The following is a 25,625-nucleotide window of genomic DNA, read 5'->3' as shown; positions in this document are numbered from 1 at the left end:
ATGAGAAACGTTACAGCAGCTCATTTGCATATAAAGAGACACACAATTATATATATTTTTGCTTCTACCTCAAAATGGGCATTTACATCACAAAATGTTATTTAAAGGTATAATAGGATTTTTTTTTGTTTACAGTTATGCATTTCATATGTACCACACATGTTCACTCTTAACATACTAAAGGCTTAGACTTAAGAAGTATGATTTCCAGGAAAATGTCAAGACCATACTATTGTGATGGTTGCTGTGCTGTTGTGTTGTAGTGTATTGTGCATTGTTTTATTACTTTAACTGGGGTTGGTGCAGATGGCCTTCATCATTGTCGCAGGAATCTGTGCATGCCTCTACTTTTTGTTCCTGTGCTTCATGGTGTTCCAAGTGTTCAGGAACATCAGCGGGAAAAGGTCGTGTTTGCCTGCTATGACTAAGGCTCGTCGACTGCACTATGAGGTAATGTAAACTTGATTTATTGCACAATAAATTAGTCAAAAGTGATGCAGAAGGCGTTTGTTACAAAATAATTGATTCAATTCAATTCAATTCAATTTTGTCCATTAGAAAACTCTACAACAAATGTATCATGATTTTCACAAAAAGGTTAAGCAGTATAACTGTAACACTTATAATAATAATATAAAATATTCTATGATTTTGAATTTTCATCAAAGGAATAAAATTTAATTTTAAAATGTATGTATTAAGTCATTAAAACTTTTTTTAATCAAAATTACAGTAAATAAGTACTACTTACAAGAATTTATACGGTCATGGAAAACCTTTAAAAGTCATGGAATTTTGACATGGCATTTTCCAGGCCTGTAATTGTTTTGGAAAAACATAAAAATCACTAAGTTTTGAAAAGTCATGTAAATCAGTTTAATTAATATCTGTATAATTGAATTAGGGCTGCGCGATATTGGAAAAATACGACATTACGGTATTTTGTATATCTGTGATATATATTGTGATGTGAATACAATTTCGCCAGATGATTTAGCAGGTTTATTTGGATTGATGATGGGGGGGGTGTGGTCACTTGGCTTAGTTTCTAGCACTACAGCATCTTGTTGTCATATTTCATTTACATTGTTTGCTGATTTGATTCAACAAAACTAGCATAAGGTGAGTATTTAGTGTGAGTTTGGTGTTACTTTGCCTTATGGTCAATGCAGTAAGTGACTGTATTATCATCAATACTTGTTAAGCACAAAAGTTCGTAACATACAAAAATATAAAAAACTAAATCTTATCTGAGAAATGTTCAGCCTTTGTGCTTTGTTTTCTTTGTTTGCTCGTTACTGAACCCATACACAGCACTAAAAGTCCAGCATCTTCACAATGAATTTATTCTTGACTAGTGCGGTTGAATGACTTGTGTTCTGGGAGCCCTGTACAAATGTGGCGGTGATATTGAAGCATGCTCAGGGTCTGTATGCAATTTCCTGTGTATATATCTATGTCGCCACACCTTGTTGAACACTTAGATCTTCTTCTTTCATTCACCTCACTGTTCCCTCTGTCCGCCTTGTCACCATGGTGAGCAGAGCCTTCAGCCACTCAGCTCCATAGCTTTGTAATTCAGTTCCTCCTGATCTCCGTAATTTAAACTCTCTTTTCAATTAAAATCTAAACCTAAAACAGTTTAAAACGGCCTCCTCTCTTTAACTCAGCTGCACTTTTTAAAATTGTATTGTATTATATTGACCTGTCATGTTTTTATTTTGATTGACTGTTCTTGCTGTCTTGTATGGTGACCTTGAGTGTCAGGAAAGATTCCTTTAAATATATTGCAATATTATTTCTATTGTTCTTATTAGATAATTTATTCTTTATTTGAATGTTTATTAGAATGTAATATTTCCTACTGAATCGTTTATTTCTTATTATGATCAATATGAATATAATGGGTATTAGTTTTATAAATATTGATATTTTTTCGAAAACCATGATACATTTCATTAAATTTGATGAACAAAGTTCAAAATAACAGCATTTATTTGATATAGAATTATTCTGTAGCATCATAAATCTCTCTGCTGTTACTTTTGGTCAGTTTACACCCTTGTGTTAGCATTGTGTTTGTTTTAAATAGTTAATAATTTCCGTGTCATTTTCATTTTTTCAAGATGAATTAAATAGTTTGAGTTGCTTAAATAAAAAAAAAATATATATATATATATATATCCATATATATATATATATATTTCACTCCTTTAGGGTCTCATCTTCCGCTTCAAGTTCCTGATGTTGGTCACGCTAGCATGTGCTGCCATGACTGTCATTTTCTTCATCATAAGCCAGGTATAAATAAATTTTCACCTTTATCTTCTCTCCATCGAAATATCCTATAGGTAAAGTCATTCAGATGGTCATTGTTATGCGTTTTGTATGTTACCAGGTGAGTGAGGGTCACTGGCTCTGGGGCGGGCACACGGTTCAGGTGAACAGTGCCTTCTTCACTGGCATCTATGGAATGTGGAACCTTTACGTGTTTGCCCTCATGTTTCTCTACGCACCGTCGCACAAACGCTATGGAGATGAGCAGTCAAGCGGTAAGACTCCTGAAGAGCTATCTTTTGATTACTTTATTTATTTTAGATTGTGAAAGCAAAATTAAGCACTCTCATATGAGAGTGCTTTTACCGCCTCCTGATGGTGAATGCAGTTATACTATTACCTCATCGCAGGTCATATTTGGTAGTTAGGTCATTTATTTTAGTAGTTTGGCAACCGTCAAACATCATTTGGGAAACAGTTTGATTTTCTGGTTAGTAAAAAAACTGTTCCATTTGGGATGAGTGTTGAGTGGGTAAGTGCATAAGTAAATAGTGTGTAGTGTGCCATTTAATATGCAGCTAAAGTGTTAAGGCCAGGTCCTCTCTCGTCTTGCACTGCTGTCTCTCCTGCTTTTAAGATCCAGAGCTCTTCTGTGAGACTCAAGAGGTGGCACACACAGGGGACTGTTGTTAAAGGGTCACAAAACACCAAAACACATTTTTATTTTTATGTTGACCGTCATATATGTGTTCCACACTGCTAAAAATACTATTAGGACACATATATTTCACAAAACATTAAAAATGGGTTGAGAGACTTCCAGGTCTTTCCAGACCGCCAATCAGCGCGCACTATTGTGTATGAGGTACAACTTCATTAGAATGCATGATAGCTTTGAAGACAGTTACAGTGTTTAGGCGGCAGAGAGAGGCCACGCTGTGTTGCCAGCCGTAATTAAAACTAGTGGAAGAAGAAAAATTGTTTGGAAACATGGGTCGTCTGTGTTGTTTATAAATATACCGCAACAAATATTAAGTTTTTATCTCGCCGCTATGAGAGCGCAGCTGAACTCTTGTGTGGAATTGCAGTGCTCTGCTAACACGCGACCACTTAACTCCACGCTGCGCTCTTATTGACCTTATTCTTCAATGCAAAAGTGCGCCCGTTTTTGCAATTATTATTATTATTATTTATTTATTTATTTTTTATTAATTAATAATTTTTTAAAATTATTTTTTATGTATTTTTTTTTAAGAACTTCCGATTCAGATACCTATGGGAAAAATGACTAGGAATAATAAACGGCTGAAAACGGTCAAACTACTCTCTCTATAAACAAGTCTCTAGCCAAAAAGATACGAATGGCTGCGCCCGGTCATGCACTGAAAATAAGGTGAATAGCAGGGAAATAAAAATGAATCCTTTGTTGCTGTACACTTGGAACACTGACGACTCGTGTCTCCAAACAATTCTTCTTCTTCCACTCATTTTAATTATGGTTTGCAACACAGTGTGGTGTCTTTCTGCCATCTGAACACCGTAACAGGTAAAAACAGTCTTCGAAGCTGTATCATGCATATTAATGAAGTTGCACCTATCACAATAGAGCATGCTGATTGGTTTGAACTAAGTCTTTCTCTTAATGATGAAAATTCAAAGACGTCACGTTGTACCCACCAGTTCAGACATCCAGTCTCCACACTGGAATACACACAAGGATCTAATTACCGTGACGTAGCTTCTAAATTTCTTTTCAAACCCAGAAGAACGAATTTGCTCGAAATAACTAAAAAACAACCAATTTTCTCTTTTTAGGGAAATATATATGTCCTTATAGTGTTTTTAGTAGTGTGGGACACATATATGACTGTCAACAGTTAAAAAAATGTGTTTTGATGTTTCGTTACCCTTTAGGATATATTATTTTGAGGTCTCTCATCCTCCATAGAGAGCAATGGTCCTAAGATGTTCAGAAAAGACAACAAATTATTACCTTATTAAAACATTTAATGTGACTTCAGTGGCTGTAATCATATGAATCTCCATGAACAGCCTTGAATGCCAAAACAAAAAAACTGTAAAATGGCTTTGTTCATCTATGGCTTCCTCTTCAAACTGCAGGTTTACCAAGTTCACTATGTGTAATATGACTGCTGACCCTACATTCTATGGCCCGTAGTAACCTGACAACCAGACAAGGAAGAGAAGATATAGGTTAAATAGGGTTTTTGGGGAGTACAGTGTTCCGAGCGCCACTGAACCATTGAAGTCATATGGCAGATTCTGACAATATTAGCTAAATATAACCAGTAGTGTAAAGTAACAAGTTACAAATTCTCAAATTACTGTAATTGAGTAGTTTTAAAAATGTGTGTACTTTTACTTGACTCTTGCCTTGAGTACATTTTTAGTGCAATATCGGTACATTTACTCCACTACTTTCCTTCAATCTGCAGTCACTACTTTATTTATTCTTGTCTATGGGGATTAGAAAATTCAGTCCTGTGATTCCTGTCCAATCAATTCCACATAGAAGTAAAGAGGTAAATCGCATTAGAATGAACTACCTCAAGACATGGGCAATTTATAATTGCTGCAAACTGTTTGGAAGCATTAAAGTGTTCAAGAAGATGTCCAAAATCTTTACACGCATTGACCCACAGATTGTTTAGATGAATGTCACTAAGGAAAAACGTACGGATGTTTACTGTATAAATACTCTTTTGTACCCCAATGTCGTGGGGATGTTGCATTTTGCTTGGAAATAAATATCGGTTTGATGTCAGGCCGATGCCACTGTCCAACCTAAACTCAACCAAATATCAATGTCTAAAGTTGTTTCAGCTTAACGTTGTGTGGATGTTATCACTATAACGCTTATTCATACCTGATGAATAAATGTCAGTATTTGACATCAATATGACATTGGTTTGAGATGTTGGCTTGACATTAGATTTTGGTCACTTTCTAACACCCTAAAATCAACCAAATATCAACGTCATTATTGGACATCGAAATAACGTTTTCTTGAGATGCTGGATAGACAATGAATTTTGGTCACCTGACAATACAACCTAAATCTAGCCTAATATTAATGTCTTATGATGTTCGCCTGCTGGACAATAACTAAATGCATTACAGAGTATTACGTTTACACACATGCACAAATTACATGTAAATGCATCAGCTTTTTATAGCATAGTACTTACTACCCTTGAATATTTTTGAAAAGGCTACTTCTTGCTCATACTTCGAGTAATATTTACAACAGATTTTGCTATGTTTTTTTACTCTTTTACTCTACTTGCGCTACATTTTTAGGCAAGTAATGGTACTTTTACTTAAGTATGATTTTTCAGTACACTTTCCGCCACTGAAGTTTCCTTAATTTGTATTCTGACGATGAACGAAGTATCAGAGGATTTGAACAACATAAGTAATTGAGAGAAATTTCATTTTTGGGTGAAGTAACTCTTTAATACTGCATAACAGGAGAACTTTAATAGAGGATCATTTAAGACGATAAGCAATATCATGTTTTATATTATAAATAGCTTTTTAAAGATTTTTAGGTATTGTTTGTAATTTATTTTTATTATTGGCTTTCTGATGCATTATTTGAATTTGTATGAAGAATTATTGGCTGCTTTGAGAAATCACTTTTATAACTGCGGTTTTGCACACAAATATAGACATGACTAATACATTTTTAATTTACTTGCTTTTTTCCTAAATAATTCGAAATGTGTGTAATACTCCCACAAACAACATATATTTTATCAACTGTGTTGTATCCAACTGTACATATTGTATAAATGAATTTGTTTTTAAAAAGAACTCTCCCAGTAGAGTCAGATGATGCTTATTTATGTCTTCAGCACTGCAAACACATTCACTTAGCAGCATGTTACACCGTCTCCAGGGGCCTCATGTACGAAGACTTGCGTGGAAATCATACTAAAACATTGCGTACGCACAAAGCTGTAAATGTGTGTACGCAGAAAAAAATTCAGATGTATAAAACACTGTACGCCGAATCACACGCATATTCTTTGTACATCTGAATGAACGTGAAACTGAGCGCAACATGCACGAGCGCAAAACCCCTCCCTCCCTCCTCCCCCGTATGAATATGCTAATGACTCTACTTTGGCAAAACTCAACGAAAAAGCAATGGCAAAAGCAAGCAAAAAGAGAAAATTTAAACAGAGTGTGAACTGGAGGTGCTGCTTTCAGAAGTAGACCAGAGAAAAGCGGTGTTATTTGCAAGTTTGTCCTCCGGAATTAATAACAACAGAAAAAAATAGAGTGGGAGAGTTTAGCTGATGCGGTTAACACAGTTGAGTCTGAACATCGCACTGATTGGATTTAAAAAAGAAGTAGTGCGATGTAAAGGTGTAAATTTTTATAGTGTCTTAAACATGCTGAGTGGCGCAGCTCGTTAAATGCATGGCAATATGTTTTCACGCGTTCAAGCATGAACTTGTCTGATGAAATTTCTTTTTTTTTTCCGCTACATATCAGATTTTGCCTATACTCTTCATCATCATGAGGAAGACAAGTAGGAATCATTAATAAGTCTGTGCATCATATTTTATTTGCACATTTATTGCATGGAAATGTTTCTGATTCACGCATGCAAATTCATCCTCAGATGGCACCTTTATAGCAATGTGCGTGCAGTAGATTGCTCCGATTACATTGGGAAAACTGGCGACCGCTGCAAATTGCGCTTTAATGTTTGGATGGTCAACTGTATGGTACGGAAACCTTATATACTAGACATGCGGATGAACCCTTCTCATACAGCTGAGAAGACACTTTGTAGTGTGCAGTTTAACACAACTGCCTCTAGGAGTCGCCAATGGAAATAAAACAGACACGCACAAAAAATGTGCGTACGCCAGCCATGAAGTTGGCGTGGAGCTGCGCACATTCCCACGTTCAGTTCATCGTTAGTAAATCCAAACGTGAGCGATTCTGAGCGTGAAACCTGGCGTACGCAAAGTTTTTGTGCGTACGCAGCGTTGATGCATGAGGCCCCTGGTGTTCGGATTTGTTTTAAGTCAAACACATCTCGACAGGAAAGGGTGAGGTTTCTTTTTTTTTTCTTGTGGGAAAACTGGCCTCTTTGGTGGCAGCAAGTTTCTCTAATTTAGGCCAGACTTCCTATTTGGGCTTTTGAAATGGAAACCATCAATATCTTGATGTCACGCTTGAAACTTTCGTCATGCTTTTCTCTTTCTAAATGTCTTTTATGGTTATTAGATTAGTCATTCCAAAGAATTCTCTTCAAACATTGTATTTTTTTATGGTTAAAAAGGTCTTTTTAAGTGCACAATGCCAAGAGGTAAAAAGGTCAGTCCAGCTTTGCTCCAACATAATTAGATGGAAAATGGACTTAAATTGTTTATGGCTTAAGGGAATAGTTGACTCAAAAATTAAGATTTACTCACTATTTGCTTACTCTAAAGGGGTTGCAAAATTTTAGGAGCTTCTTTCTTCTGTTGAACACCAAAGGACATGTTTTGAAGAAAGCTGAAAACCTGCAACCATTATGTTTGATAGTAGGAAAAACAAATACTATGGATGTCAGTGGTTACAGGTTTTCAGCTTTCTTCAAAATGTCTTCTTTTGTATGTTCAAAAGTTTGTATGTTAATGTACATTGACGGATAATAAACATTATATACAGATAAAGTATGTTCATTTAAAGTGTGTGCTGCACACTACTGAAATCATGTCGCAATACATAATAAAATTACTATAAGAAATGTATCAAATGGCTTTTGTAAAACCGCTTCATGCAGCTTTGTGACAAACAACATAAACAGGATCTCTGAGAGGGAGTTTTCAAGGTGCAAATTTAAAGAGGATCTATTATACAAAGATCACTTTTATAAAGTGTTTATAGACCAAAAAATTGGGTGAACATAGGCAGCCTCTAATGGTAAAAATGACTGAATTCTATTTTAATTATGCCACTTAATAACAGTCTGCAGAAACACTTTGATTGACATTCTCGCTTTGTACATGTCATCAGAGGGGGAAAGTCCCGCCCATTGGTGTTGATCTCTGCCTCATTAGCATAAACAGCACTGAGTGAGAAGCAGCCATCCACCTTTTATCTGCTGAAGATAATGTCAGTGACTTAGAGGATTATAAATGTGGAGTTTTGGGAAGCTCAAATGAACATTGTAGTCTCCATATTCTGCTGCCTTCTGAGCTGCCACTTTTGACATTTTCATTTTTTACAGAGATAACGTTAGTCATGTTTGGAATCTGCCGCTATGCTGACACAGGTGTTTGTAGCTCTGCCCTCGTTCGAAAAGAGGGTCGGGAGCACAATCTGTCACAATTTAGATCAAAGTCTGAAAGGGGCATTTTCAAAGAGCTTGAAACTTCATTTAACATCAGAGACTTATTTTACATCTTGTAAAAAGGGCATAATATGTCTCCTTTAAGACATAATACTTTCAATAGGAAAAGGAAATGATAAACACACACACACACACACACACAAACAATGTACATAAAATAATACCAACATATGCAAGCAAGCATCTGTATGCGTGTGCCACAAATGCATAGCCACAGCCATATCACCGTGCAGCCCAAGACCGGTTGCTCACTGAAGCCAAGCAGGGCTGACTGAGCCTGGTCAGTACCTGGATGGAGGATCACATGGGAAAACTAGGTTGCTGTTGGTAGTGGTGTTAGTGGGGCCAGCAGGGGGTGCTCAACCTGTGGTCCGTGTGAGTTATAATGCCCCAGTATAGTAAAGGGGACACTACTGTCAGAGAGCGTTGTCTTTCAGATGAGACATTATGCTGAGGCCCTGACTGTCTGTGGTCACTAAAAATCCTGTCACCTCTTGTAAAGAGTAGGGGTGTGACCACGATGTCCTGGCCAAAATCCCTCAATTGGCCCTTACCCATCATGGCCTTCTAATCATCCCCATCCACCAAACTGGCTCTATCACTGTCTCTCTACTCCACCATTAGCTGGTGTGTGGTGAGCTCACTGGCGCCATTGTCCTGTGGATTGCCCAAGTAGATGCTGCACACTGGTGGTGGTGTGGAGAGACCCCCCTCATGAATGTGAAGCGCTTTTTTAGCATAATAAGATAACCGATAATATAATAAAGATAGGATGAGATAATAAAAGTACATATTACTTACTTACTACATCCATAATGCAGTGATCTGTATTAATGTTGTTTGACACAATTTCAGTTTTTAGTTGTTCTCTGTTCATTTTCAGATGCAAAATTTGCTGGAACACCTTATGTGTTTGTGATTTTTATTTATAAACATTTTCAGCTCATTTTAACAAAACCACAATGATGATAACTGTGATCTTTTCGATTACGGTCATTGATAAATGTTGATACCATACATCTCTAGTTATCGTTGATAAATCTCTAATGCATTTCCCTATTCTCTCTCTCTTTTTTTTTTTTTTTTAGCTGATCAGGTTGGAAACAGCGGTGAAGACACACAGCTGACCACCACTATCACACATGTCGACGGACCCACAGAGATCTACAAAATGACCGGCAAAGAAGCTCAAGAATAACCTCCACCCAGAGTTCAACACGCGTCTCAAGTTCTGCTTTTGTGTGTCCTGTTTGGTCCCCTGCATTTCAGACAAATATAAACAGATATTAAGCCTCTTTTTTTTTTTTCAACGTTTAATTTCCATCCCACTGCGTGTCAGTTTAAGAACAGCTGCTTGTGGAGAAAAAAAGTGGAGTTGCACACCATCTTGTGGGTGCAAGAAGAAATTCAGAAGCCATTCTCGCATTGTGGATGGAAAAAGACACAGGTGTTTTGCAAGGACCAATACATGGAGGAAAGAAAAAAACAAGGTCCTTTTCCTATAATCACGCAGCAATTATTTCCTGTTTCTATATTTTGTATCTGAGATAATGGCTTTCCCTTCATTTCTTAACCTCAAAACAAGGAAGAACAACACTGTCAACATGCTGTATAGTTACGTATGTTTCTGTCAGTTGATCCTTCCTCATCTGACTTCCTTAAACACTCCCTGCCAAATGTAAACACGGTATAAACGTGAATGACTGAGTTCAAACCAAGAGCTAGGGACGGACGTCACTTCACGTACCAATAGATAGATTCAGGTCCTTATGTTCTGAATGGCAAACACTATGTTCATTATGTTACAATGTAGAGATCTATTTTTTATAAAGTGCTTATTTTCATCTGTATGAAAGCATTAGTGGCTGTATTGTATCATCTTTTTGAGGTTTTTCGATTATATCACATTGGAAATTTAGGGTTTTGATTGTTTTTTCATGCTTTTTATGCGAATTTAAATAATAAAAAACACATTTTAGATTTGCTTGGTTAATGGGACTTTGCTTGAAATTATGGTATATATGCACAAAAAGATGCTCTACAACAATAAATCTCAAAATTACACTATCACTGATTGCAGGACTAAATGGTATCTTGTGTAAAACGGACAAATATGTTGATTTCAAGTCTTAAGTTGCACTATATTTTGCTTGGTCTACCTCAGATTTGGTCTATATGCAGACATAATAGTGTTACAATTCACTGTTAATTCACCTTTATTTTTATAGCGTTTTTACAATGTAGATTGTGTCAAAGCAGCTTCACATAAAATAATTATAGTAAATAGAAATAGTGTAGTTCAGTTTTAAAGTTCAGTTTAGCTCAGTTCAGTGTGGTTTAATTAGCACTACTGAGAGTCCAAACACTGAAGAGCAAAACTTCATGCGCAGCTCTACAGATCCCGAACCATGCAATCTAGTGGCGAGGAAAAAGCCACCAATTGGCGAAAGTGAAGAAAAAAAACCTTGAGAGAACCAGGCTCAGATGGATACGACCATTTTTTCACTGGCGAAACATCTTGTGCAGAGCTTCAAACAAAAGCACAGATCAAGCACTGAAGTCATAACATTTACTATATTACAAATGTAAGCTTTTATGTTGTAGAGATTGTTTAAAAAGAAATCATACCATGTTAGTGGTGTTACGGTTAAAAAATCGAAACATTGAAATACTCAATGGGGTTCATGCACAGCTAGTGTTTTTCAGCCAATGATAAACTTCTTGTGAAAGCTTAATGCGACTATTTTCAATTTTATAAGGATAATTTTACAGCATCGACATTGCGATGTAATTAAAATATATTCAGTTAAATAAACTTAAGCATTCATTAGTTGTTCAAGCCTAAAATAAGATGATAGACTGTGTAAACACTAGTGTCATCAGTCGCAACAGCTTAGCGCAGAAACTTGATTGAAAATACTGGGGTAAAATACATTGTCATATTTTGAAGACATGGCAAGGAAAGCGAAATTTTAATGTCGTGATTCTTATCCGGTCTGAGACCCACTTTATATTGTATATCAATCAGGCAATAAGATCACTTATTTTTAAGGAAAACAGAATTTTTTATTATTTAATTTATTTATTCCTTTAATTGTATTTTTTTATGGAAAGACTGAAATCTGGTACACTGAAATTACAAGTCCGTGTGCATATACACCATTGAGATACAATGTAAATATTACATACAATTTTATACTAAATGAAAAATTTGAAAGGCTTCATCAAAAGATAACTCTGGTGGTGTTTACATTTTTTGTTTACATCATTAATTTTTTTGTATTTTTAAGAATTTTATGCCACTAAACTATATTTAGGGAGCAACTATTATCTATCCATTTGACACTTTTTTTCATAGAACTAAAAATGAAAACTGTTGTTTAAATTTATTGTTATGAACAATGCACAGAATTTCAAATTTGACTTGATGTATAATATATGCATAAATCAGTCATAGTTAAGTTCTAATTCAAATTTGAAGTTAGCATCTTTAGATTACTTTAATTGACTAAAATTTCACTCAAGATTAAAAAGAATTAAATTCAGTTAGATTCAATAGATTTTATTGTCATTACACATGTACAAGGCAATGAAATGCAGTTTAGGTCTAACCAGGAGTGCAATAGCAGCAAGTGCAGGATACAGGTATAAGTTATAACAGATGGATGGACTGTGAACATTATATACAGGTTTTATTATCTATGAACAGAGTTTTACAATAGATGAATATATTTGCAGGTTGCTATTAATAATCAGAAGTGTGCAGATAGATATGAACATAATTACAAATGTATATGAGCAGTGGATATGTACAATTCAACATGATTTAGTGCAACGAAGTGAAATGAATATGTGCATTTTTAAATTTAATAGTGCTGTGAAAATGGGGAGAAAAAATTCAAGGAAACAATTCTACTATATTCTTTAGAGTAAATCAGTTTGTCATTCATTTACAGTGGGTTCATTGCTGAATTTTCTGATAAAGACCCTAATTTGTTTTGTGTGTGTGCATGTTCACATAGTGGGTGCCAAAATGTGGTCAAATTTTAGAATGAAATGTGCCTGCCAACACTATAACATTGCTTAGTATGCTGCTCTACTCTTCCTGCTGCCCATCTCTCCAACACAGCAGCCTTTCAGCTTATCTCAGCCTCAACAATCTCCTGCTATGTTCTTTGAGCAGGTGCGGACAAGAGCTCCAATGATACAATAATAGAGCTAGACTGAAAATATAAAACTGTAAATCTAACATACAGTAATGAGTATTTTGTAAGTTTTGTTTTGGTCAGGTCAGTATTTGCCCCTAGGAGAAGAGTGTCTGTCTGTCTGTCTGTCTGTCTGTCTGTCTGTCTGTCTGTTCGTCTGTTAATACAAAATTGAAAAAATTAAAGATTATATTTTATGGTAAACTTAATCTGTTCTATGTGTTCACATGTATTTGACTATGTTTACCTGTGTAAGTGAACAATGTCAAATACATTTCTAAAAATATTCACACTATTATCACACAAACTGTTGCATTTGTATGGTTTTTGATGATATAAAAATAAGTTTTTTTAAAATGCAACCTCTACAGTTTTTAATTATTAATGGCTCGGTTTAGTAACAGAGCTACTAAACGGCAAAAAGTAAGGTAAACTAAAATAAAGCAAAATTATTTGCCATGGGGTAAGTAAAATAATCATGTTTTCAACTAGCAGGTAAATCTCCTTCATTTTGATACATTATTTTTTGTCAACAACAATATTTTAACCTGTCTACAAAAAAGCTTCTACAAAAGATATTTGGACTTGACAAAAAAAAAAGAAAAAGAAAATAATTTTGTTTTTTGCAGTGTATGGTCTAAATCAGGGGTGTCAAACTCAATTCCTGAAGGGCTGAAGCCCTGCACAGTTTAGTTCCAACCCTGCTCCACCACACTTACCTGTGGGTTTCAAACAAGCCTGAAGGACTCAATTAGTTTGATCAGGTGTGTTTAATTAGGGTTGGAACTAAACTGTGCAGAGCTGCAGCCCTTTTGGAACTGAGTTTGACACCTGTGGTCTAAATGGTAAATATAAAAACACAAAAATGAAATATGTTTTCACGATAACTAAATCATTTTGTCTTAATAAAAGGAATGTATTTGAGGTCACTATGTATGCATCTTCGAACCTTGTCAGAGTCAGTCTAGCACATAAGTGCTGTAAAGACACAGCCAACATCACAAAAAGACAAATTCCTGGCCAATATAGCAACATTCCTTACTTTTTGTCAAGGCAAGGGAGCAACTGTTCCAAGGATCACAGAAAGAGGGCGCCTGAATTGAAGAGAATTTGGGAGAAAAGAGGCAGAAAACAATCAGCGGCGTCTCTCTCCACAGCTCGATGGCTTCAAAAGGTCGACGGTGACGTCAGGTCTTGCGCCGACTGTGATTGGTCAGCGTAGGTGGAAGTGCTACAAACGGTGTCATTCACAAAGTAACAAGAATACACTACAATAGTGATAAAGAATTCAATTAACTTCCATAAAATATTAAGATCATTTCCCGAGGAAATTATACAAACGGACATTTTGAGCTTGACGTGAAAGTAACTCGGGGGCGTGTTTTCCGTTTCTTCACTGATTTATCAGGAGATCACTCTTGGGAGATTTTTTTAAAGGTAAGTTAAGAGTAAACTGTCGACGGCGGTTAAGTTTTACGGCTTTAGTGTGCATGTTTTTCACAAGTATCACAAAATGTATGAACTCCACTGCTTAGTTTTGTTGACTATCTGCATTTCTTTGTCGAAGTAAGCAAGAAAGTTGTCGTCTGTTAATCCTTTATGGGAGAGAACTTAAAGTTGTGAACTTCGCAAAACTAACGATAGCACGAGTCACATTCATTGTGAAATGTCAAACTGTAGATCACTGTGTATGTGTGTGTAAATCAAACTTTAGAAACGTTAAAGTTAAAATGAATTCCCAGTGTCCACCCTTTGGTATGCGAGGGAAATTCCTGAATTTGAGTCACTGTTATAAGTTAGTAGGCCAAAATGACTCTGGTACAATTGTTTAATAAAAATGCGACTGTAAAGAACAAGAAATCATTTAAAATATTTTCCAGCTTGTGTGAGACCACCTCAGATACTACTACAAGTACAGACCTGACAGTTGAATTTCCTTCTATGCAGTCAATGACACATACAGAAGGTTCTAGACATGAATTTTAAGATTTAAGGTTCTGGGCTGTGATTTTAAAAGTTCGGATTTGTATGTTTTAAACCCCCTTGTAAATCCCCTCTGAATATGGTCTGCATACATGACTACACTGTTAATGACCCACAGATTTGGGCTCAGTGAGGATGCTTTTCATTTAGCTTTTTCATTGAACTCTATTTAAGGTTTGACCTCTCAAGTTTGTTTTTGGGGATAGAAAAGTGTTACCTGCTCAGGGACCACACCAATTGTGTCTTCATAGGGAGGACAGTGCATTGAATCTAGCCTGATCGAGTTTGAAAGCTGATACTTGGCCCTGAGGATGTCAGTGAACTCCTATACGTAACTTGTATGGTTTAAATCAGATTAGGTTTCTTTACCAAAAGCAAATTCTTTATTTTTTTCCTCCCCACCATGTTGTCTAGCAAGCTCCATCAAAATGGACAAAGAAAGATATAAAAGCTGACCAAATGACTTGAGTGTTGTATTATAATTCTTCTAGACATGCATGATGTGTTTGTGATGGAGAAACCAGAGTTTAATTAAATTTTACTATAGTTTCCAGTCAAAAATGACTTTTCGCCCAACTTGTAAACCATCAAACATCACTATTCCCAACATAAAATCTAGGTTAACATTCTAGATAAAACTTAATATAAAATATAAATTTTGGATGTGCTATCAGGAGAATATTTAAAAAAAACACATCATTTTTTTGCTTACCTACAGTATGTAACAGTGACGGCTGCTGTAGTGATGCAGTGATTGACCACAGTGCTGTTCAAATCTGATTTCTGTTTGTGTTCAGGGTGTTAGTCAGAGGATGTGACTGGAAACATTTTTCTGCCCAAACCAAACCTCAACTGACCACACTGCTGCTCCAACTCAAGAAATATTATTTGAACAATGTGCAACAGTTTATGTTAGTACATAGACCTTTTGTGTGTTTGCGCATGAATCATCAGTATTTATTTGGATTCCAGTTATACCGTTACAGTACAATATAGGCCTGCACAATACATCGTTTTCAACATCACTGAATGTTAGGGTTGTGAATCTCTTGACACCTCACAAACTGATTTCATTACGATTCAGGAGGTTGCGATGTGATGCATTTTATTTCAAGTTTTTGACTACTGACTACTGAAGTAAAGCAGGGGTGCAAACTTGTCACCTTTTTATGAAGTTCGCTGTTTTAGTTATGAAATGGGTCATTAAAGTGAATTGTGTAGATCTTTGACCTATTTCATCCCCGATGAACTTGCACCCCTGGCAAAGTATGTGCAATGACTAGGCCCACACAGAATCTGCACGCTCAGAAATCTGCAGATTTTTAGCCCATCACTGAGTCTGTTATTATTTGTGCAAATGTGTGTAAATTAAAATTTATTCAGTTTTTAAATAAATTTCAGTAATATTATTGACTGATATGAAAATGTTCATTTTATTTATTCACAATACAGTTTGTAAAGACAAATAGGTGGATCTTATTGTATTTGCTTTGTTAACATTAAAGTTAGAGGCGTTATTTTTTATTTCATTTTAAGCTTTTAGTTACGATACTCCCAAAATCATTCCGCAAAAAATCTGCAGATTTTTTTCACAATTCTCTGCAGAATTAGCAAAAAATGTTGGCAGATTCTGTCTGGCCCTAGTAATGACTCTTAATTAGTTCAGTGCAAAGATTTTTTATGAACAAAACTAATAGAAAGTGATCTGGCAAGTCATCAAGGATGCAAATAGAAAAAGTTCATGAAAACCTGTAGGAGCATACTTGTAGCAAGTTAAATTAAGCATCTTCCGAACCACTGACAAAATAATAGTCTTCCAACAAACATGCAAAAACAAACAAAAAACCCACCTTACTTAACTTCAGTTATTAACACTGTCACTTTAATTATAAAAAAAGTCCAATCATGCAACTTTTATAATAATGAGATGGCATGGGATGGTAACCGGTTTCAAGATGTACCGTGGTTTGGAAAAGTCAAAGTTTTAAAACTGCAAAAAAATCTGTTATACTGTTCCTAAGGTATGTACAGAGTTTTTTTTAAAAAATGTTTTATATGTCATAGAGAAATCAGTGGTTTGTAAACGAATGAACCATGCAGGTCAATGATTTGCTTTATTATTTAGCCTGAAATGTTTACTGCTTTAAAATTTTGTAAATGTAAATTGTAAATTGATCAATTTTCAAATGAAATAATGTATATAATGTGTTCAATTTAGAAAAAAAAAAGTTTTTTTTTTTTTACTTAGACGTTTAAAAAGAACTTACATTAGAGCAGTAATCACAATACCTCGATATTGTGAAACCGTGGTATTTTTATACAAGGTTATCATACTTTCACAAACTTATACTGGCCCATGTCTAAATGAGATCTAACAATACTTCAGCCTTTTTATGAGCTTGTTTGCTTGGTCATGTCCACATGGTTTTTGTTAAAAAAAAATCTTTTCTCTCTGTTTTGGCTTTTCGTTCACAGTGAGATGGTGTTTTTATAGGCAATGAAATTGCAACTTTTTGTTAGGACTCTTCAAAATAGATCAATTTGTAAATGGCCTTGTGACTTTTGAAAATGATGCATTTTTATGCATTTGACCAATTCAGCTTAAATAGTGGACAGCATTGTATGGCAGTTACACTTTTATGTTTTCCATTTTGACAGCATTGTTAGTTGTATTGCTGCATCCTACTTTATATTATGTCCTAAAAGAGTGTACTTTTTTTGTGAAGAAAAAGTACTTTAAAATAGTTTACAGAAAAGTATGCAAGCTTTGAGAAACTTCCTCTTTAACGGACAATCATGCTGCTTAGTTACGTGCCCTATCAATCATTTCAACACATCATCCACATTTCTTTCACATTTAATTACTAACTTTATTTTAGATTTCAGCAGCAGGTTAATCTGCCATTCGCGAGTCTTTCATGCAGAAAAATCTCCTCAGGTCTTTGGATAATTGTGTATTCAGAAGGTAATTTCCAAACACGTCTTCATAGAAGTTCTTATAGTTTTTGCTGATAAAATATAATGAAAAACGTTATTTACATATTTCCCAGTTGACTAGATATGAATTAATAGACATTCAATTACTTTTATCAAACCCTCTTTGCTTGACAGTTGGTATTGTGTGTCCGCCATGTTTGTAGTTTGCAGAGGTGTAAAGAGTACCTGAAAACCATATTTCAGTAAAAGTACTGATACCTTACTGAAAAAATTACTCCATTACAAGTTACAAGTCGCCAATTCCAATAAGACTTGAGTAAAAGTTTTAAAGTATCCAATTTTAAAAGAACTTAAGTACTTTACTCATACTGAATGTAGGCTCTAAGATCACCAAGAAAGGTTTTATTTCGTAATATAGAAATTAATTTAACACCTCAATGTTTCAAAATGGCAGAAGAAAAAGAAGCAAAAAGAAGAAGATTTAAAAAATAGAACAAAAGGCCTGAGTCAAACTCAAAAGTTTGAAAAAGGCACAAACATTTTTTCCAAAAAACAAAAAAAAACAAAGTAAACGTATTAAAAATATATATTCAGAGCTGACTTTCATGTGATTCACCTTTCAGTCTCACAGGGGGGCAATATTTTTATTTTGAGTAGTTTTTCAGTTGATTAGGATGTTTCCTCTGTTTTAAAATTAAACAGAGGTGCTGTGTTATTTTTCAACTTAGTAAACTACATATAAACTCAATAAAAAATACATCACAAACTCACAGCTAAATGCACCTGATGCAAAATGTACATTTTCAGTAATACATTTATTCACGTTGCACAAAAAAAATAAATAAAATTAAGCTAAAACATAGTCAAGTCATGTTGCAGTGGTTTTTGCCATATCAGTAACTCTAATAACTTTTGGTTACATGCTTACAATACCATTGTACAGTCAGACATAATTGGACTAAATTCACATTAAATTGACATTAAATAGACTTTTAGCTCAATGTGTTTTCTCAAATTTGATGATAAATTCTTTAAAGTACTTATTTTTGTGGTTTGTGGCAAGCAAAGTAGACACTGCGTCCTGTAAGAGCCATTTTGTATATCGGCAAAGGAAAACATTTCTTTTAGATAAGGCCATGAATGGTCATCAATGCTGGCTGCTTTTTGTGCCGACTTCGGCTTCATCACTGGCTGCAGCCATGTTGTTAATTAAACACCTGGTGTTAGGCAAGCTGCTAATTCATGTGATTTAGCTCATTAATAGCATATAGTACTTTAGCACCCTGCTGATGGCAATATCGCCTCGTCCACCCTACTTGTCGCGCACTATCACAATGTAATGAGTAACGGTAAGTGTCCGTTCAAATGTAGTGAAGTAAAGAGTACATATATTCAATCAAAAATGTAGTCAAGTAGAGAGTAAGAGTTGCTTATATTTTTAATACTCAGTACAAGTACAAAGTAGCCATAAAAATACTTAAGTAATGTATCGAAGTCCATTTACTTGAGTACTTTACGCTGCTGGTATTTGTTTACACTTTTTACACGTGTGTTGTTCTAAACCAATTTACGTCTAACATGTGATGTATTGTTGGCAATATCAGTGGTTAGTGTTTGTGCAGACTGTTCTACACTTCAGATTTACTCAAAATAATAGATCATCTGGGAACCTTTGGCATACTTTTTTCAACAAACTATGGTTTGGGACATGCTAACTCTATTTTTGAAGACTATTTAGTATGGATAGTATGTGGATTGGGATGCAGCACATATCAGTTTGTACATGCTCCAGATTGCTTTTCTTTAAAGACATGGAATGTTTGCTCGAGCTGTTATTTTGGCACCTCTCCCAGTCTATATTCTCACTCACTTGTGCAATTTTATACTCTTGTGTCCCTCACAGCAACAACTACACCTCACTGTCAGTTCATTTACAAAATGTATTTCCCATAATGGTTCCAAGAGCTTTAAAGTAAATAAACTCCACTTGGAAATAGTGCAAGTCAAAGCGTCTTACATCTTAACACATGCTCAGTCAAGGGACAAAAGACTTTTCTGTCATTTTACTGTGGATGACCAAATTTTGTGAAACAATTGAATGCTGTTTTCAAATTGATCTCAGTTACTGTAGATGTATTGTAAATTTGTAAATTATTATATTTTATGCAGATGCATTCCCCCATAAAATAAATTCTTTGAAAATAAAGTTTTTAGTTCAAGCTTTTTTTTAATCGCAAATAATTAGCGCAGAAAACCAAAATGTACCGAAATGTCCGCTTATTGAATTTGTTTAGCCCCATTACATTAATGAGATTGACCAAATAACAAACTTTGCTCACTTTTTTTAAGATACAACTTTTGCTGTTAACAAACCAATAAACTAACACTTTTAGCTCATTAACTTCTAATTTGCTGCTTATTAAAATTTGGTAAGGCAATAGTTTCACGTAGCCAGACCTCAGACTGAAGGTCTGGGAGCTTTGGCCGCTTTGAACATACCTGTCAACCCTCCCATTTTTACTAAGATTCTTCCGTATTTTACAGTTCTATTCTGCTATTATCCCGTAAAGGTATTTTCCAGTATTTCTCCCGTATTTTCAGTCTTTCTCTGAAAGGTGGCAAATAGACATTAAAGAGTCGAGCCTCCCTATACACAACCCATACCGCCGAACCAACAGGGGACGCCCCTTGCTCTTAAATATGAGTCTGTTTTGTGCTTTCGATTTGTTTAGGCGAGAAAACACTTTGAAATGAATATAAAAACGGCGCGATAAACTTTCCTTTTAATTACAGGTGCTGTCACCCCTCCTATGCAATCCTCAAAACAGTCATAATGGTGCATGACTGTTAGCTGACGCGCTTCATAGTGATAAATAGACGCTGTTTCCCAAACGGAATCTGTACACGCGTTTTGAAGCGGAGCAAAAGTCTGGCTTTTTGGTGCGTTTTTAAACAGACATATACACATAATAAATAATAATAACATCTAGTGGTGTAACGATTTATCGTTGTACGATTTATTGCGATGCAAAAATGTCACAATATGCATCATGGCGTTATGACGATTTGATTACGATATGACGTCCGTTTTCTCTTATTAGTTGAGCTGTTTGCACGTGAGCTACGTTCCACCTGCTGTCGCACGTAAGTTCAGATTGCAGCAGCAGTAATGTTAGCAGACCAAGATGAGTGGAGCTGAAATAGAGGATGGCCCATCCTCTCAAAATCAGACGTCTGGCAACATTTCGGTTGTACAGTCATTGCTTTAGACTCGTCCGCTTTTTGACACGCATACTGGGTCAAACATCTAAGTTTTAAAGTCTTCACAGTGATTTAAATACTTTACACAGCGACATGTATACCTCCTAATGGCGTTGAAAGTGTCACATACTGTATTTATAAGGTACAATTCACTCTAAAATATCATTCTGTCTTCATATGATGTATTGGCGGCCGCAAAATCACACCGTGAGCTGTTACTACAGAGGGCGGACTATGAGAGACGCGCGCGTATGGCAAGCCGTTTTAGCAATTAAACCTTTGTTCTGACTATCCATACATATATTTAGAGATATCTCTAATTATATTTTGACTAGTCATAATTATAATTCGACTAGTCAGAATGACAATTAGAGATATCTGCAATTACAATTGTACTAGTACAAAATCAGATTGGAGATATCTGCTAATATATTATGACTAGTACATATTCCTCCATTGACTTCCATTGAAAATATTTGTAGATATCTCTAAATGAGTTTTGACTAGTCACAATTGTAATTAGAGATATCTCTAAATGAATTTAATTAAATATGAATTTTATATATATTTATATAGTCAGAACAAAGGTTTATATGCTAAAACGGCTTGCCATACGCGCGTGTCTGCTTCAGTGAACAGAAACTGCAGGTTGTGACTAACAGGTAATAAAGTAGCTAGTAAACAACATTCAGTTTGTGGAACAGAGTGATCGTTCAGGAGCCGCGTGGGAAGTATGAACAGCACTTAGCAGTGGAAATGAAACCAAAAACGTACACATTATTTAAACAATCATATCGCATTTTAGAGTTATGATTACGACGAGCATTAACCCTTTTGAGTACAGAGGTACACAAAAATGCACGTCAACATGATACACTTGATAGCGCCGACATCAGCGACACCGAAGAAATAGTAAACCTGCCTAAACTGCTGAAAAGAGCCACAACTGTCCTGTGTAATGAAAAGACGGCCACCCTGTCACTCATCAAGCCCAACATGAAGACATCCATCCATAAAAACCTCTCAGACAGATACACATAAGTTCAGGATTATCTTATAGAACTGCTGATTACCTGGAAATGTGGATTTTTTTGCACACACAAAAAACGCAAGTGACCAAGCAAAGCCTTAAGCTCTTACTGTTAAATTCAATTGAATAGAAAGCTTTTTTTTTGCACCTTTACTTAAATTGTTCCTTAATTTTGTCTCTGTCATTTCAATATTATTTTTAAAGAAGTTTTTAAATTGTTTTATTTTCCAGAGACAGGACCTGTTTAATTTATTTTCTTAAAGAAGGTTTAGTTTAACAAGTTGAAACAAAAGAAATACATAAAAAATAGTTTACTTGGTAAAATTTGCATTTCAGTTTAATTTTCAATTTTTATTCCAAATATCGTGATACATATCGAATCGTGAACATTATATCGTGATACACATCGTATCGTGAGCTGAGTGTATCGTTACACCCCTAATGATGTCGATCTTGGTGTTTTTTATTTCAAACACAACTAATTTCATCTTAAATGAGCATAATAAATTAGGAAAGCAATCGAATTCTTTCATTATAATGTTGAATGTGTGCATTTTTAAAGTGACACCTGTTATTTAATGTAATCACACGAAAAAAATCTAAATAAACGAGATTCATTCATTGCTCTTTAATCAAAATGTGTAGGTTATACAGTGAAGAAATGACTAATGAGATTTGATAACTTGATTCTAATTTATTATAAACATATATGTTTGCTAATGTATTTGCTGCTAATGTATACTATTTATTTTTTCTTTTGTAAATAATAATAAAACATATTACTGACCATTTAATTGTTTATTTACAACAAAACAGCTCCAAATGAACGTATTTAGTAATTTGGGGATTTTTTAAAGGAGCGGGGGTGGGGGTGGGGGGTGTCCCTTATTATGGGTGGCATATCTCTTATTTTCAAATCCCAATGTTGACAGGTATGGCTTTGAATGGTGAAGGACACAGTTAAGCAACCAATCAGGATTTGTTTTGTGCCGCATCATGTGTAGGGGTGTAGAAATGTCCACAGAATAACTCTAAATCATAGGTCTCAAATTTGATTCCTGTAGGGCCGCAGCTCTGCACAGTTTTGCTCCATTCTTAATCAAACAGCTGGTCCAACTAATCAAGGTGTTCAAGACTACTAGAGACTATTAAACAGGTGTGAGTTGGAGGTGGTTGGCGCTAAACTGTGCGGGGCTGCGGCCCTCCAGGAGTTGAGTTTAAGACCATTGCTCTAAATGATCTGTCAGCAAAAGATCTGGGAAAGCAGCACTACATGTATTGTTCTGAGATAGCTTCATTATATTGGTGATGCTTTTTTACATAGAAATCATGCAGACTGAGATGACAGATGACTCGGTGAAAGTTTTCTTTGTTCTATAAAAGCAAGGTTTTGTTGTATTTGGGAGTATCTAATATAAACTACACTTTAAAATTTTGGATGATGTCTTTCTTTTGTCTTTATGACCAAATTGACAATATTAAAATTCATTAGAAAAAGGCAGTATAATCATTACTGGTTAAATATTTTATGCTTTGAGTTTTACTTTTAATAATTCAGCATTTAATTCAAATTGATGAATGTTTATCATCACAAATTTATCCTCATAGTAACAGACGAGTGTGCAGGAAGTTAATCACAGATTCATGAATGTCTCAGAAGACATTTTTACCAAAACATTCTGAAATCAGGAATTTGAAGAATCTTGCATGCAATGCAACTGGTAATGAGTACTGTCATCATTATAAACATCACAGTTATTTTATCTGATCAGACAGGCTGTTTCCAGACAGGCTGGTTAAGATTGTTTGATACCTGACTCGCAGAAAGCCTGTATATTTAAACCAGTCAGAGGATGATGACTGCTAGTGTTTCTAGTAGAGTTGCACAATATTGGAAAAATCTGACATTGCGATATTTAATTTTTCTGCCGTATATATTGCAATATGAATGAGCAATTCTAGCATTATGGATGTGATATTTGTAGTAAAAACTCAAAACATAAATTCGCATAGAAAGCATATGTTAATATTACATTGAAACCTTTGTTTATATTTTCCAAAACAACTGACCACAGAGTTAAGGGATCAGAAAAATATCAATCTGCAAACATTTTTTATATTTTAAAAGAGGAAAGTAAACATTCGTTATGGATGTGACAAAAAAAGTCTGCAAGATTACAGTATACAGCATACTTTTCAGAATTTCTGTGAATAAAACTGCACAACCCAAAAGAAACAATGCTAATCAAAAGGATAATAGTTGTCTCTCTATAGAACAAAAAATATTGGTTTTATTTAATTTAATATTTTCACATTTATGAGGAAAAAGTGCCGTTATGGATGTGACACTTTTCCGTTATGGATGTGACAGCTGTGAAATTGCCACTTGGGTTATTTTGGCAAATTAAAACGAATAGTTTGAAATTTATGAGTATTTATAAAGTACTGTAAAATACTTGCTTATAGAAACAGTTTCTGGGTTTTTTGTGTAACTTGGTGAAATTTTTTTTTTATCATGGCAAGGTTGACATTTGCACGGAATTGCTCGAATACAAATTTGGCAGATGACTTGCTCTATTTGGAATGAAATCATTAAAAAGTGAATCAAACTAATTGGTAGCTTCAATAAAATAAAAGTCAAATAAGTAGTCATATATTCAGGTACAGTAATATGATACGATATTATCACAAAATTTTTACCCCCTGTAAAGATAATGGCGATGATGATGATAATGATAGATCAGAAAACCTTCCACAATATATCATGATATTTGTTAAGGAAGGGGAAAAATGCATCAAAATGTAATAGGATGTATTTCTTTTATTAACAGCACATATATTTTGTAAAACTGAAACATTGATGTGTTTTTGATCCGCCGTTATGAGAGTGCCAACTCATGTTCTGCGGTAAACAGTAGCAGTGCAAGGCTGATGAATGAATTCAGATCTTTTGTACCCTAAATACATATTACTATATTATTATATACGATACTTGGCTACATCAATAATGTATCGTGAGGCTGAGTCCCACCCCTATTATTGAATAATCAATTGTAAAGTATAATAACACTGTATATTGGTTATTGCTGATCAGCTATAATCCCAATTGCACATTGCAGATCTTGCGATGCGATATTTGCCAATGCACACAATGTGATATCAATTCTGAAACGATATATTGTGCATTCCTAGTTTCCAGAAAAGTGTGCCATATGCATTAGACATTTTCATGGGTGGTGTTTGGCATGTCTTAGGCTGAGACAGTTTGGATTTAGCTATTGGGTAGGATTAGGGATGTAGAATAAGATCGTACATTAAAAGTACTAATCAACAGCCTATATTTACATATAGTAATAAGACAGTAGCTAATAGTGGAATTGGTACTTAAACTAAACAGGTACCCAAACGCTTTTTAGACAATAAGATCAGTAGTTTACTGCTATCAAAGAGCTGCAGCTTTAATACATTTGTCTGCAATACTGCATAAAATATTTTCAGAATCTGCAAACAGCTTTGTTTTCCCGTTACACATGATAATGTAAAGATGCTGTCT

The 25,625-nt window shown here is 35.0% G+C and overlaps 2 protein-coding genes across 3 annotated transcripts in view; both read left to right on the top strand.

Moving 5' to 3' along the window:
- The window catches only part of wls (Wnt ligand secretion mediator), a 43,096-nt gene extending 32,367 nt beyond the window's left edge, over positions 1-10,729 (top strand). The window contains exons 9-13 of one of the 2 annotated variants that reach the window (XM_087239163.1): positions 307-450; positions 2,218-2,301; positions 2,399-2,552; positions 9,745-9,897; positions 9,996-10,636. In XM_087239163.1, coding sequence (XP_087095289.1) covers positions 307-450; positions 2,218-2,301; positions 2,399-2,552; positions 9,745-9,854 — 492 coding nt within the window. In that variant the 3' untranslated portion in view covers positions 9,855-9,897; positions 9,996-10,636. 2 annotated transcript variants of the gene reach the window in all.
- A 3,343-nt stretch (positions 10,730-14,072) lies between these two features.
- Positions 14,073-25,625, top strand: part of gng12a (guanine nucleotide binding protein (G protein), gamma 12a) — a 52,925-nt gene continuing 41,372 nt past the window's right edge. The window contains 1 exon segment of the mRNA NM_213312.2: positions 14,073-14,298. The gene's annotated coding sequence lies outside the window, so the exon portion shown is untranslated.

The sequence above is a fragment of the Danio rerio genome, chromosome 2 (genome assembly GCF_052040795.2).
Source record: "Danio rerio strain M-AB ecotype USA chromosome 2, GRCz13ab, whole genome shotgun sequence".
Lineage (NCBI taxonomy): Eukaryota > Metazoa > Chordata > Actinopteri > Cypriniformes > Danionidae > Danio > Danio rerio.
This window is presented reverse-complemented; position numbering and strand designations above follow the sequence as displayed.